This window comes from Centruroides vittatus, unplaced genomic scaffold (genome assembly GCF_030686945.1).
Source record: "Centruroides vittatus isolate TY-2023 unplaced genomic scaffold, ASM3068694v2 contig_1824, whole genome shotgun sequence".
Taxonomy (NCBI): Eukaryota; Metazoa; Arthropoda; class Arachnida; order Scorpiones; family Buthidae; genus Centruroides; species Centruroides vittatus.
In genome coordinates this window covers 1044278-1057676 of record NW_027121123.1, presented here as the reverse complement: position 1 = coordinate 1057676, position 13399 = coordinate 1044278, and the positions used below count along the sequence as shown (strand labels likewise).

Sequence of the window (13399 nt, the reverse complement as noted above, 5' to 3'; positions counted from 1 at the left end):
TTTCTACAGATATAATATAGAGAACCAAGTGAACATGTGAGCATTTATTGGATGTAGTTTCTCTCTTCTATTTGACATTTATGATAAATATATAATACAAGGAAATGTTTAAGTCTCGTACATAAAAAATACAGTCATGTTAGTTGTTCTACTTACAATTATTAAGTATAGATTTTTAAGTGAATATTATATTTTTAAATATATATTTTTGTATATGAGACTTAAACATCTCCTTATATTATATATACATACGCATTCCAAGTGAATAAGTATAATTACTTCCAAATGAACGAATATAATTACTTTATTGAACTTGAGTTTTTATATTTTTATATTTTATAATAATAAAAAAAAAATTAAAATTATATTGCTTCTATTTTGTATAAATTGCTTCAGGATTTGTCTATGAAAGATTTATTTTTTGTGTTAAATTCTCACTAAATTTAAGAATAATATTTACATATTTTTTTGTAAATAAACAGCATCAAGTTATTTATATAATTAATATTCAGTATTCGACATTAGAAAGACAATAGCACACTGAAAGGAGGTTTAGACTAGAGGTGAAGGGAAGGAGAAATAACGAAGAATAATTTTTATTCTATTTTATATTATAATTACGGTTAAATATAATTAATACAACAGACCTAACATCGTTATTTAATTTTAAATTAAATTATTATTAATGGTTCAGGATTTTGGATATACATTTTAAATATAGTTGTTGAATGGAGAATTGTACACTTTCATGTTTATAAAATATATCTGTACAACTCTTTCATATAAGATATATTGAGATGTATATATATTTTGCATAGACTTATATAATAAATGAATAAATAAAATAATAATAATAATATACAATGGAAATTAGTATTTAGATCCAAATTGTTCATTATCTTTATTAATTATCTGCAAATTGAAGATAATTTAGTCGTATGTTGTATAGTAAACAATATTAAATTAACACTTTTTGCTAATTAATACCCATAACTTCCATTTTTATCGGGGGGGAAACTTAATTATAATTATAAATACATATTTTAAAATTATTTTTTAATTAGGAAAGGTATTTTGTGTGTTTAAATCATTTCTCTTCCTAAACTTGCATTTCTGTTGCAAAACAAATTAAATTTTGCTTGAAGTAAATGTAGCGTGCTACTTACTCCTACGTTTAAATGATATAATAAACATAAATTGACTCGGAATCATGAATAAAATAATCATATATAAAAGTATTGAACTCTATAAATTGCACGCTACATTTATAATTAGAATAGTTTCTCCACGGATAGAAGTTATCTAGCGTAAAATTTCAAAGCTTTTAACTTTAAATTTTACGCTAAACAGGATAGAAATATGATTATAAACTCAGTGGAAGCAAGTTACAAGAATAGAAACGTGATTAAATAGTCTAAAAGTCGATCCAACCTTTTATAGGCGACAAGCATATCAATGACTCTTCTAAAATTGCCAAGCAAGAAAATTTAGTTAATTTAATTCCAAAGGAAGAGAATTTAATTCGTTTATAAAGCTATTAAAATGTAAAAATAAGATTTTATACGTTTAAAACTTTGTAATTTCAAATTTATAAGTGTCTTTTTCTTTTGTGTCAATTAAATCTAAAATAAGAGAGATTTTTTTTTAATTTTTAAACAATAAATTAACTTAAACAAACATTTAGTTTATTTAAATGTATTTTTTCCTTCTTTAAATTATACATAAATTCATCATTAAGGCAGTTTCGATATTGAACTGATGTAAATGAATCTGCGAATTATGTTATGGAAAAAAAATCGATTTTTTGCTTTTATTTTATATGACTGATGTTAACTATAAATGAATGAATGAATGATGATGCTATGAGAAAAAAATGAATATTTTTGCCTTCTTTTAGATGTGAAATTACAATACATACAATAAAAGATTAATGAAGATATATTTGAAAAGACTTGCTAAACCGAAACTCCATTTTTTTGTTTGCAGATTGTCATACAAAGTCTGTAATTTAATATATTTATATATATATTTATTTATTTATATGTTATTATTATGTATAGCGGACTGCAACGTTTGATAAACATAGATGAATAAAATTGCAGTTTAAAAACTTTTTTCTTTTCATGTTTACTATAAGTCATTCTTCCATGATTTAGGATTAGAATCCAGGTCTATCACATGATCTCTCTCTCTGCTAGAATCGGGAAAAGAATCCCACTGTCTGTTTCTGTGAGGAGCACATTCTTCACTTGATAAATTACCACTTAGCTGGCCTATAGTAAACCTAACTCTGTCCCTTGTAGGGCAATTGGACGATAGTTCCGGTAGACATTTCCACGTTAAGTCCGTCTGGGTGGAACATGTGGAGGATTGCCTTGGAGCGGAATTGCTATTTGGATTTTTCGAAGGGCATATTTGCTGTAGAAGATTTAAACTGGTTCGAACGTTATCCGATAAAGATGTGACATCTTGGGATAATACCGCGATTTGGTTATCCAGCCTCTCAACGCTACTCCTCATCATCTCTATCTCTTCACGGACTTCGAAACCTTCCCATGCTCGACCTGACAAAATTATACCATTTAATTAAATAAATTCACTAAATTTATTACGTTTCTGACATTTTCTTCTTTAGATATTTTATATAAGTTGTATATATCTTATACAAAATTATAATTATAAAATTCCCACCTAAGTTAGGGTGTGTTGCTGCAGGACGGAGTTTTGTTGATCTACATGAAGCTACTAAACGACGATACAGAGGAGTTGATGGACTGGAATTCCTACAGTCGTCTCTGTATAAAAATAGACACGATATATATAAACATTGGCTCATTTATTTTGTATAACAGAATTACGAGATGGCTACAAGATACTGCACTTACCCTATACCATAATGTGGCCACTGTCTTCCTACTCCACTCGGTGGTGACACGGGTGCTGTATCATCTGTATCATTTGTTTCATCATCTTCAGATATAGAAGGCAACGTAACGGATGGAGCTACATTGTTCTCCTCAGCCTAAAGGTCGAAGATAATGGTTAAAATGTAACTAAATATAGAATCTTCTCTTATCTAGGATGCCAAATATTGTATACCCACCTCGTTTTCGTAACCTTCACGTAGGTTAAAAGTTAAATCGTGAACGATATCGTGACAAAATGTTTCATCAAATTCCGGATAGAGACGAAGAACTTCTATTAAACCGGGTATATATATACATTTTAAATCACAATACGTTAAAGCTTTGACATCACTGGTTGATTTGATTACATTGTCTGTCATTTTTGTACAAATATCACATCCTACTAAATCCCCTTTTCCTGTAAATTGAAATTAATTACAAAAGATATAAACTAAATGTCTTCAGTTGTAAATATATATCATTACATTTCTCTCATGTACTGTACGTAATGAAGTATTATGTAACGAAGAATTGTTTCCTGTTTTTTTAATTTGTTAATGTTAATTCATGATTAATAATCATTAATTTTTAGTAAACAATGTCGAGTGAACAACGAACAAATATAAATTACGCTCACAAATTAATTATGTAGAATACCCAGAAGATTGTTAATTTAATGAAAATATTTTGCACAATGCAAAGGAAATCTTCCATTATATATGAAACAACTCTTATTGAATCTTTTATTTTATGTTTTAATCTATATATTATACAAGGAATGACTAAAATTCACCAGACAATTGTATTGATGAGATTAAATTAGGTTTATGTTGTGTTGAACTTTAACATAATTATTTATAATTTCGGGCATAAAAATCAATATTTTTATATCTGTTCTCGCGCCTCGTTCTTATGACTTGACCACCCCCATAAGTTTCCAGCGATGTTGAAGAATCAAAGTTCAGAAGAGAAAACTCTGAACATGAAAAGTTCATCTAACTTTTAAAAAATAAGTGTTTAAGGTATTCTAAGATTCAACAAGCAAAAATTATTGTGATATCGTCATAATACTGGACTGCAATTTTTAATTATATTGTAAATTTATTTAATTTAAAATATATGCTTTCGATCTGAAATTAGTAGTGTGTTACCCCTGTACATCATACTTTTCCTGATAACAACTAAGTCGTGCAAGTTATCTATGTATCTCCGTTCTTAGGAAAATTTTAAATTGAAATCAAGTGACTTCCGATTTAGATCGGAAGTTCGTATAGAGTTAATCGGGGACTTCTGCCCCTACTCTTTCCATATTTATTCCGAATGTCATCTATCTAACACTATTCTCGAGATTCAGGAAGGATAGACAACAGATAGACGAACGACAGTGAGAATTTATACGTCTACAATTTTTTCAAATTGCAGCCCAATAAGAAGCTGTTTAATAAATTACACTATCTTATAGATTCTACAAAGATTCATCAAGATTGAACAGTTAAAGCAGACTTATCAAGTCAGTAATCGTTCAGAAATTTGTATTTTTTTTTAATAGAAAATTTAATGTCATTTTTAAGATTTACTAATCAACAAATTCACAAAATTTAACTATCTAGTGACTCGTATACGTATAAAGTATGTTTAATTATAATAGTTTTAAAGCTTCTATCTCGTTAAATATAAATTTTACTCTTACACAAATCGTATCAGTTGAAAATTCTCACCTAATATTGCCACAACCATCCCATCTTGCAAGATTTCCATTGAGCCGTTGCAGACTAAATGAATATTGGTCAATGCATCCCCTTTGTGGACGAGGTATTCTCCAGGTGCACAGAAATTGCTTTTGATGTGTCGAGATAGAAGTTTCAGGCATCCTTGAGGTGCTGTTTCGAAAATTGGTAAAGAAAGGATTTCCTTATGAAGATGCATTGAAACGTCGCCTCTCAACTCATCAGGAAATTCTCTTAATACCTAATATAATATAAATATATAATAAATAAATATATATATATAATTTAATATAAATAATATATTTCTGTACATTTATAAGCAAGAAAGATGTAAAATTTAAGTATAAAAAAATTAAATAAGTTTCTACATCAATTAATTGTTACTAAGTTTTGCAGATTTATTTAAAGTTTTTATTGCTAGGCAAAAAATTAATTAATGTAAATTTTTATGACTTTTTTATAATTATTATACAGAAAATGCTTGAAGTATTTGTGTAATTTCTATATTTCTATACAATTGTTTGACTCCTATATTGATTTTAACATTGCAACTGTCGATACGCTTGTTTAAATATTAATCAAACAATTGTAATTACTAGATATTTTAATAAAAATGTCCAAAATATTTAAATTTTCAATTTTTAGAAATGGATAATAACAGTTAAAGATAATCAATTTTCAAAATTCTCAAATAATTAATTAAATCAGAAAGAATCTAAAAAAAAAGAGACTTATGTGACTTGGTCGATATGTTAAAGAGATCTCTCCCGGAGGAATTTATACAGGAAACGCCTCTATTTAGGTGTTAGACACGTGAAGAAATTCCGGGAAATTGCACTTTGTCAGTCGTAAACCCGCGATCAGTGATATTTAGGCAATCTGCTGAGTGGAAATCCCTCCTGGGAAAAATTCCTACGGAAAACGCCCCTATTTAGGTGTTAGATATGTGAAGAAATAGCAAAAATCTGCACGCGGCCTAGCTCGTTGATCAGTCGCTATTTAGACTATCATTATTGATAGTCTAAATAGAAAAGTCAAGACGGAATAAACATTATATCTTAATCTCACAAAGAACACAGAGAATTTTTAATTTAATGGATCATTTATTAAAGTGAAGATCCTATTTTTGTTCAAACGCAGAAACTTTTAGACCATTACCGTTTCTAAACCTTTAAATTTGAGTGCATGAAAATTTTATTGTTGAGCTCTTCAGAATCTGAAAAATTCATTAAAAAGTCTCTTATTTATGAAGTTCCTATAAAATATTATAATATGATTTAAGGATTTCTTTCCTAATAAAATATAAATACTCAATTTTCTGCAGCGAATCTTTGGTAAAAAAAAAAAAAAAAAAAAAACCCCTCTTCTAATTTATCAAGAAATTAACAAAGATAAAGAATCTTTAACTTTGTCATATTAGTAAGTATGAAAAAATTAATTTTCCTTATAGATGTGATCCCAATTTATAGAAATTAACTATTTTTTCTGTAAGGATTTTATATCCTTTATCCTCTTGAATTAGTCTTTTTCACCAGGGCCAAATATATATAAATATTAAGATTAATTCGAATTTTGATTCAAGAAATCTGAAAAAATCTCATAGTAAATTTCTCATATTCTATAATATTATAATATAACAAGCTTCGAAAGTAAATTAATGAATTCTTCGTCATGAATATTCATTAATGAATGCACATTTTATTATTTGATATGCACTTTTCCTCGCTAGAGGCGTAGCCTTATGAAGAAATGTAATTAATGTCTCTCCTCCTCATATATATATATATATACATAATTTAAAGATTAAATAATGTTTTACAAGAAATTTTTGACAGTTTTAACTAGTTTTCGTTGCATTTTAAAAGAGAAAAATAACAAAAATTAAAATATTATTATTCTTGTGTAAGTTATATCGATCATTACGATCTCGTCATCTGTGTTTGACATCATTTCTATTTGTATAAAATGTATGAATATTATTTATTTATTAACTTAAAAAATTATTTTTCTAACTTTAGAATAAGTTAAAAAAATTGAAATTGGCCCAAGAAAATGTTTTAAATCTCGAATTAGTACGGCCGGATGACCGAAGAGGTTAAGGTGTCAGCTTACAGCTCTGGGGGACCCAAGATGGTTTCCGGGAAATCAAAAATCTTCAAGAATTTTTTGACACGGGGCCCGGATTTGTAGTTTGGTTCTTAGTACATTGTTTCCACTCGTAGGCCTCACTGAACCCGTGATGTATGATTAAAATAGCCCTCTTAATGCCTCTTTATGGCAGAGAAAGTAAAAAATTTTGAATTTAATTAAAGAAGAGATTCATTATAAATATTTTAAATTGGAAGGATTTAGAAGGGACAAAATACCCGCTTTTTTACAATAATTTTTGTAAAAATTACACTTGAATTCTAATTAAGCGCTTAAAAATGAATTAAATATTCATATTTTAATTCCGAAGAGATCAATAAATGGATTCAAACAAGAAGTTTCGAGAGAAATGCAACATTAATGAAGAAATTTTCAAATTATATTCGAGAAAGTTTTCTCAATTTTCTTTTTTATTATTATAATGTAGAATTTACTGATATTTACATATAATTATATTTAAAACGTTAAAAAAATTTAGCAATTTTAAAAATTCACATTACTTCAATCCAGATATTATAAATATTCATTCGAAGAATATAAATTAAAACCTGTTAAAACCGGAACTGCATCGCACCAAAGTTTTTTCCATTTAGGCAAATTTTCGTTTTATATAGGTTTCGTCTTACACAGGTTTCACTGTATATTATTCAACAATCGAAATTCGAAATTTTAAGTCTTAAAACCTTTGAAATATGTTCAATTTAACTACATTAAAGTACATTAATTCGACAATAGAATATTAAGAAGTAAATTTATTAATTAACTGGGTTAACTGTCTTTGTATTATCTCGGTTAACTCAAGGATTTTCGTTTTTAAATTAATAATATATAAAATTTAAATCGAATTATATAACGTATTTATAATTAAATTTATAAATTGTATTCTTTTTAAAGGAATTATTATTAAATAAATAAAAAATTGACCTCGTTCAGATCAATCCCATGATTAATACTCCAAGTAGTTTGGAAATAATCGATCATCCTTTGACGAAGTTGTTTCGGAATTTGATGCAATTTAAAAAAATCTTTCAAATCTCTTAGCTTTGTCTGATACAATGAACGTCTCGAATACATCCTTTGAATAATTGCCGTAACATTCCCAAAAACGACAGCGTGCATAAGTGCTGAATAAACCAAGAAGGATCACGTTAGTTTACGCACCCCCTTTACACACAATTTAATTACGCAAAAATAAAAGTGTGACGTAATTTGAATTTTCTTACCTCCTATTAACATAGTTAATATGGAAAATACTTTCTCTGCGTTAGTATTAGCTGATACGTTACCAAAACCGACACTCGTCAAGCTGCTTGTTGTGAAGTACAGGGCCGTGATGTATCGTGTTGCAGTGTCCGTCTGATTGACGAATTTGTATCCTAGCTTTAATGCCAATTGACTGACCCACCCTAGCCAAGAAAAAAAGGAAGTAAAAGATAATCAGATTTTATAATTTTAATTATTAAATAAAGCAAAAAATAAAAAAATAAAAAATTGGGAAAATTACGAAGAGGATTCTATATTTAAACTCCTCTTTTCTACTCTAAAAATATATTTAATCCTTTAAAAAATTTTTTTAAAGAAATAATCACTCGAAATTCTGTTTTATTGTCTACTTTTTCTAGTTTATTGTTTAGAGAAATTGCGAATTTACCACAAATTTTCTTCCGTAAATCTCCATTAACAACAACAATTCAGTGGAGATTATTTTCGATTTCTTTCTTTCTTTTTTTTTCAAAAAAAAATTAACAAATAAATATACGGTAAATTGTCAGTAAACGGCGTTATTTGTTATATAATTACACAAAAATTTACATTGAGTCAATTGTTGACGATTATCACAATGAAAATTTTAAAGCTTTTAAAGAATGTCAGCTATTTCAAGTAAGCTAATACCATTAAGAAAATTACGTTATATGAGAATTTATTATGGTAATTGTTTAATGGGAAGATCGTAAATATCTGTCGATTGTATATAAAGTTTTCAGAATTTCAACGTAATTTTATTCGGTGATGAAGATTTTCTGATAGCAAATTGAAAGAATAAATATCAGTTAAATGAATTATTCTAATTATACATCAGTAAGGATAATATAAAAATAATTATTATTGTTTGAATTATCTAGATTTAGGGTGGGAGAAATTGCATTTTTATCATAGTTAAGTACATAATTATATACGAAATAATAATATATTTAAATGTTTTCTTAATATAGATATATTATCTATCTTATTAGCAATTTAGAAGAGAGAAAATAATATTCAGAACATCTGCTTTTAATGTTATTTTAAATAATTCTGAATTATATTTGAAAGAAGAAACTTTATTTTTATAATATTATTTAATGAATATTTTATTATTTTAATTAATCATAATTATTATTTAGATAGAAATGAAAAGTAACGATATCTGTAGAGTCATAGCATAGGGCCTCGTTCCATCCTAAAAAATACTTAGTTAATTGACGGGAAGGGCCTCTTGTGCCTTCTCCACCAATAGAGAGACCTCCACCATACAAGAAGCCCTTTCTTCACAAATACCTAAATCTTTAAGTCAAACTTTCACATAATCTAAACAATCTTCAGCTTAGAGCTTCGCTGAATCCTCAAAATTAATATATATTATGCATTATTGTTTGGTGGAGAAGATCCTCTTGTATATTATAGTTAAGCGCCACAACTTGTCTAAATACCTGTAAAGGGTATATATTTATAGCAATTTAAATTATATAAATATATTCTACAAAACTTTCTTCATTAAAAGCAATACGTAATTTCTATTTATTCATTTATTTTCTTATATATTTGGTAACAATATAATGCTTAATCATCATTTTCTAGAATATTTTAACGCATTTCTCACGCGAAACGCATTAAAAATATTTTCTTAAGATGATGACCTGTTCGTGATCAAGAATTATCCTTGGCCGATTTCTTTATTTTTCTTTTCTTCTTATTTTTTCAAAAGATTCATGTCCAATTAATTCATTTTACTGATGGTTTACTGTATAATCTATTTTTTTAAAGCACGTTACAGTTTATAATAAAAGAATCCTGTTTACGAAATTAAGTTTTTGGATTTTGCAATTGGGGGATTAAGTCACTTAGAATCTTTAACACATAACTTAATTGGAAAATCGATATCAATGTGTATAAATTTAGAAGGAAAAAGGTAGTTCTGTTAAAGTTCAAACTAACTAGTACGAAAGAAATGTGATAACAGTAATTTTCAAGAACTATCTTAACTTTTTAAAAAATTTTTTTATGGAAAAAATGATAAATTTCTTCAAAATATTATCCATAAATTTTTAATTTTTCCCCTCTAAAAATATTGAAAAATATTAAATTTAATATACATTAAAAATAAATAGTTCGAAAAAGAGTATAATCTACAAAGTTAAGCGGATTTATTAATAAATAAATTTATCTTCTTTAGAATTAACAATAACATCTTATAAATCATAGAAATTTGCATTAGGTTATTTAGTTTTTTTTGCATTTAAGGAAAAGAATTTGATAATCCTTTCTAGAATATGGAAATGATGTTCTATTTAAAAAATGTTTTAAAATATTAACAAGGTAAAATGCCTACTTTAAAGTTAAGGTTGTTTTGTTCGCTTATACGTATTTGAATTTTCATGGCACCATTTCGTTTTACAGCCTGACATAAAATAGATACGTGCGAAAATGTGTAAGTAATCCTAAAATGCGACATCCAATTTTAAGAGATGAATCATTTTAAAGAAAATATAATAGTTTATTCGGTTTACATTTTACGGTGAAATTTTTAATAGTTTTAACCTTTTTTTCATGAATAATTTATATGCCATTCATCGTCAATTATATATTTAGTCATGAAATAAAATATAATATAAATATATTTATATATTTTCTTTCAACATCCTACAGATTTACGTTTCGAAATATATATAAGAATATAATATAAATCCCAATATTTTATTTCGTGCACAAAAATTCTGTAAAGAAATAAATTATTTTATAATAAAAAACATTTGTTGTGAAATTGCATTTATTTGTATGATTTAAATTTATAAAAATATCGTTTAAACAAATAAATTTTTATTAATAATATGGAAATTAGCAGTAGAATTTGTCAAAAACTACATAAAACTATATAAATATGTTCAAACTATACAATTAAGCTACATCAAATTATACAGATACGTTTAAATTATGCGATCATACCGTATAGATATATTTAAAAAACTATATAGTTAAACGATGTCAAACTATATAGATATACGCTAAACTATACAGATACATATTAAACTATACTGATATATATTAAACTATACAGATAGATATTCAAACTATACAGATGCATCCGAACTAAACAAATATATATATATATATATATTAAATTGTACAAATGCATCTAAACTAACAGTTATCCTATATCAAAGTACACAAATAATTTACTGCACAGACAAGTATATCAGGTTACAAATATACTGATAATCGAACTTAAAAAATAATAATTGCTAAATATTACAAATTTTAAAATAACAAATTAAAAAGTAATATTATATATTAATATTTAAAAAAATATTACTTAAACAATAGAATAACATTAAATAATATGCTGACATATAGCATACAGATACTGTTACATCAATATAAAATATTCCCAATTAAATAACGTATAATTTATTATTTATTTATTTTATTATAAGCAAACCAATATAAAAATTATTAAAAAAATTATATAGTTTTTAAATACATAAGTAGAATTTTTAACATAAAAATAAACAATTTTAGAAAATAATTAATCAAATCTCAATTAATTTACCTTTGTTATGCACTGAATTATGTAAAATAAACACCCCTTTTTTAAGATTTATGTCACTAAATTTATTACAATTATATATAATTATGTTATCTAAATTAAATATTAATTTTTAAAAGAGAAACTTGATTTATAAATAATAATATAATCATCCTTATTAATTATTAACCAGAGCTATTATCTAAAAATAAGTCAAAAGCATCGCACTTCAAATTAAAGGGTAAAATTAAATTACAATAAAATCGATTGAATTACTTGATTAAACTTTTAATCGTATAAAAACTTTTCCTAAATTAATTAAAATATTTATATTAATATAAATAAATCTTTAAAAAACATATCTACTTCATAATTTATTATATTAATTAAATTATGTTTGTGTGTCTTTATAGTATCTAATTATGATTTAATATTTTTAAGTTAAAAAAAATACCGATTTTAAATGCTATTTTTTCTTTAATTAATTATAATTTTGTAGATTATAAAAATTAAATTTTTTATTCAATTATAAAGATATTAATTATAAAATTAAAATTAATATTTATTTATAAAAATACCTAAGTTTTAAACAAAAATATAGATATTAAATTCTATTTTTTTCAGTTGCAATTGTTATAAATATATAAAAATTATTAAAAAATAACATTTTTTATAATAATAAACTGTTGTTTTCTTCAATTACAAGTACTAAAAATTATTTTTTCTATAGAAAATATTATCTAGCATCATCATTTATATATATATAAATAACTATTATATTTTTTGAAGTAAGAATTAACTATAAAAAAAGAATTTCTTTATTTAAATTTATCGAAAACGATATATTTAATTGGTAATTATTAATTAAACTAAATTTATCAATTAATTAGTTAACTGAATAAATTTATAATTAACATCATTTACAAATAAATGAAATCAATTTAAACTGTCAAAATCAAAACGATACAAGTTGCATTGTTTATCGAAGGATGTTAACGATCATTAAACAAATAAAAGATTCGTTTTCTGTTGACAAATTAACTTGGATTCAGGAAATATCTACTGTTTTCTATAGGAATAATTTCCCTCTCAATGGCAATGCAGAACTGAACCAGGATTAAGAACACGGACATTCTCTATCAACGACTCTGTAAAGTCGATAAGCCTATTAAGTACAGATAAATGTAATATTATTTGCATCCATCCTGAGATAAATTTAACCTAATTTATATTTATTCATTACTTATAATCCAATTAATACATAGGAAAAATTATAATTAGTAAGCTATTAATAGAACAGATCTTTCGTTCTTTTTTTTAAAAGAATAATTATTGTTTTTTATTGGGCTGCAATTTGAAAAAATTCTAGACTTATAAATTTCCACTGTCGTATGTTTGTCTGTCTTCCTTAATCTCTAGAACGGAGATAGATAGATGAAAGTCGACAGAGGATATGGAAAGACTAGGAGCATCAGGCCCTGATTAACTGTATATAACGATAGATATATGTATACTTATGTAAGCAGAGTTTAAAATCTGCTACTCATTAGCACCCCTCCTATTAACTCCAAATCTGCGATTGTCGAGAATTCGGAGCACTGAGGAGTCACGAAGGAGAAGAAACAGCTTGGTCAGGGAATAGAAGAGAGAAAGGTCACCATCTTTCAGACTGGACATATGTAGAACGGACGTTGAATTCATCTGTGCTTGTGATCACTTTTCTTTTTAGTTCAATTGCTGTATTATTAAAATTTGTAACATTACAATATATAGTTAATCTATTATATATATATATATATAGTAACTATATGCACCAGAAGAAAGACACGATTTCA

The 13399-nt window shown here is 25.7% G+C and overlaps 1 protein-coding gene across 2 annotated transcripts in view; it reads right to left on the bottom strand.

Annotated features, from left to right (window-relative positions):
- Positions 1 to 1611: 1611 nt before the first annotated feature.
- The window catches only part of Elk (Eag-like K[+] channel), a 63718-nt gene continuing 51930 nt past the window's right edge, over positions 1612 to 13399 (bottom strand). For both annotated transcript variants that reach the window (XM_067264133.1, XM_067264134.1), the window contains 7 exons: positions 8005 to 8187; positions 7706 to 7905; positions 4625 to 4874; positions 3104 to 3324; positions 2886 to 3022; positions 2692 to 2795; positions 1612 to 2564 (listed from right to left, as the gene is read on the bottom strand). In XM_067264133.1, the coding sequence (XP_067120234.1) occupies positions 2131 to 2564; positions 2692 to 2795; positions 2886 to 3022; positions 3104 to 3324; positions 4625 to 4874; positions 7706 to 7905; positions 8005 to 8187 (1529 nt within the window). In that variant the 3' untranslated portion in view covers positions 1612 to 2130. The remainder of the gene's footprint in view (positions 2565 to 2691; positions 2796 to 2885; positions 3023 to 3103; positions 3325 to 4624; positions 4875 to 7705; positions 7906 to 8004; positions 8188 to 13399) is intronic.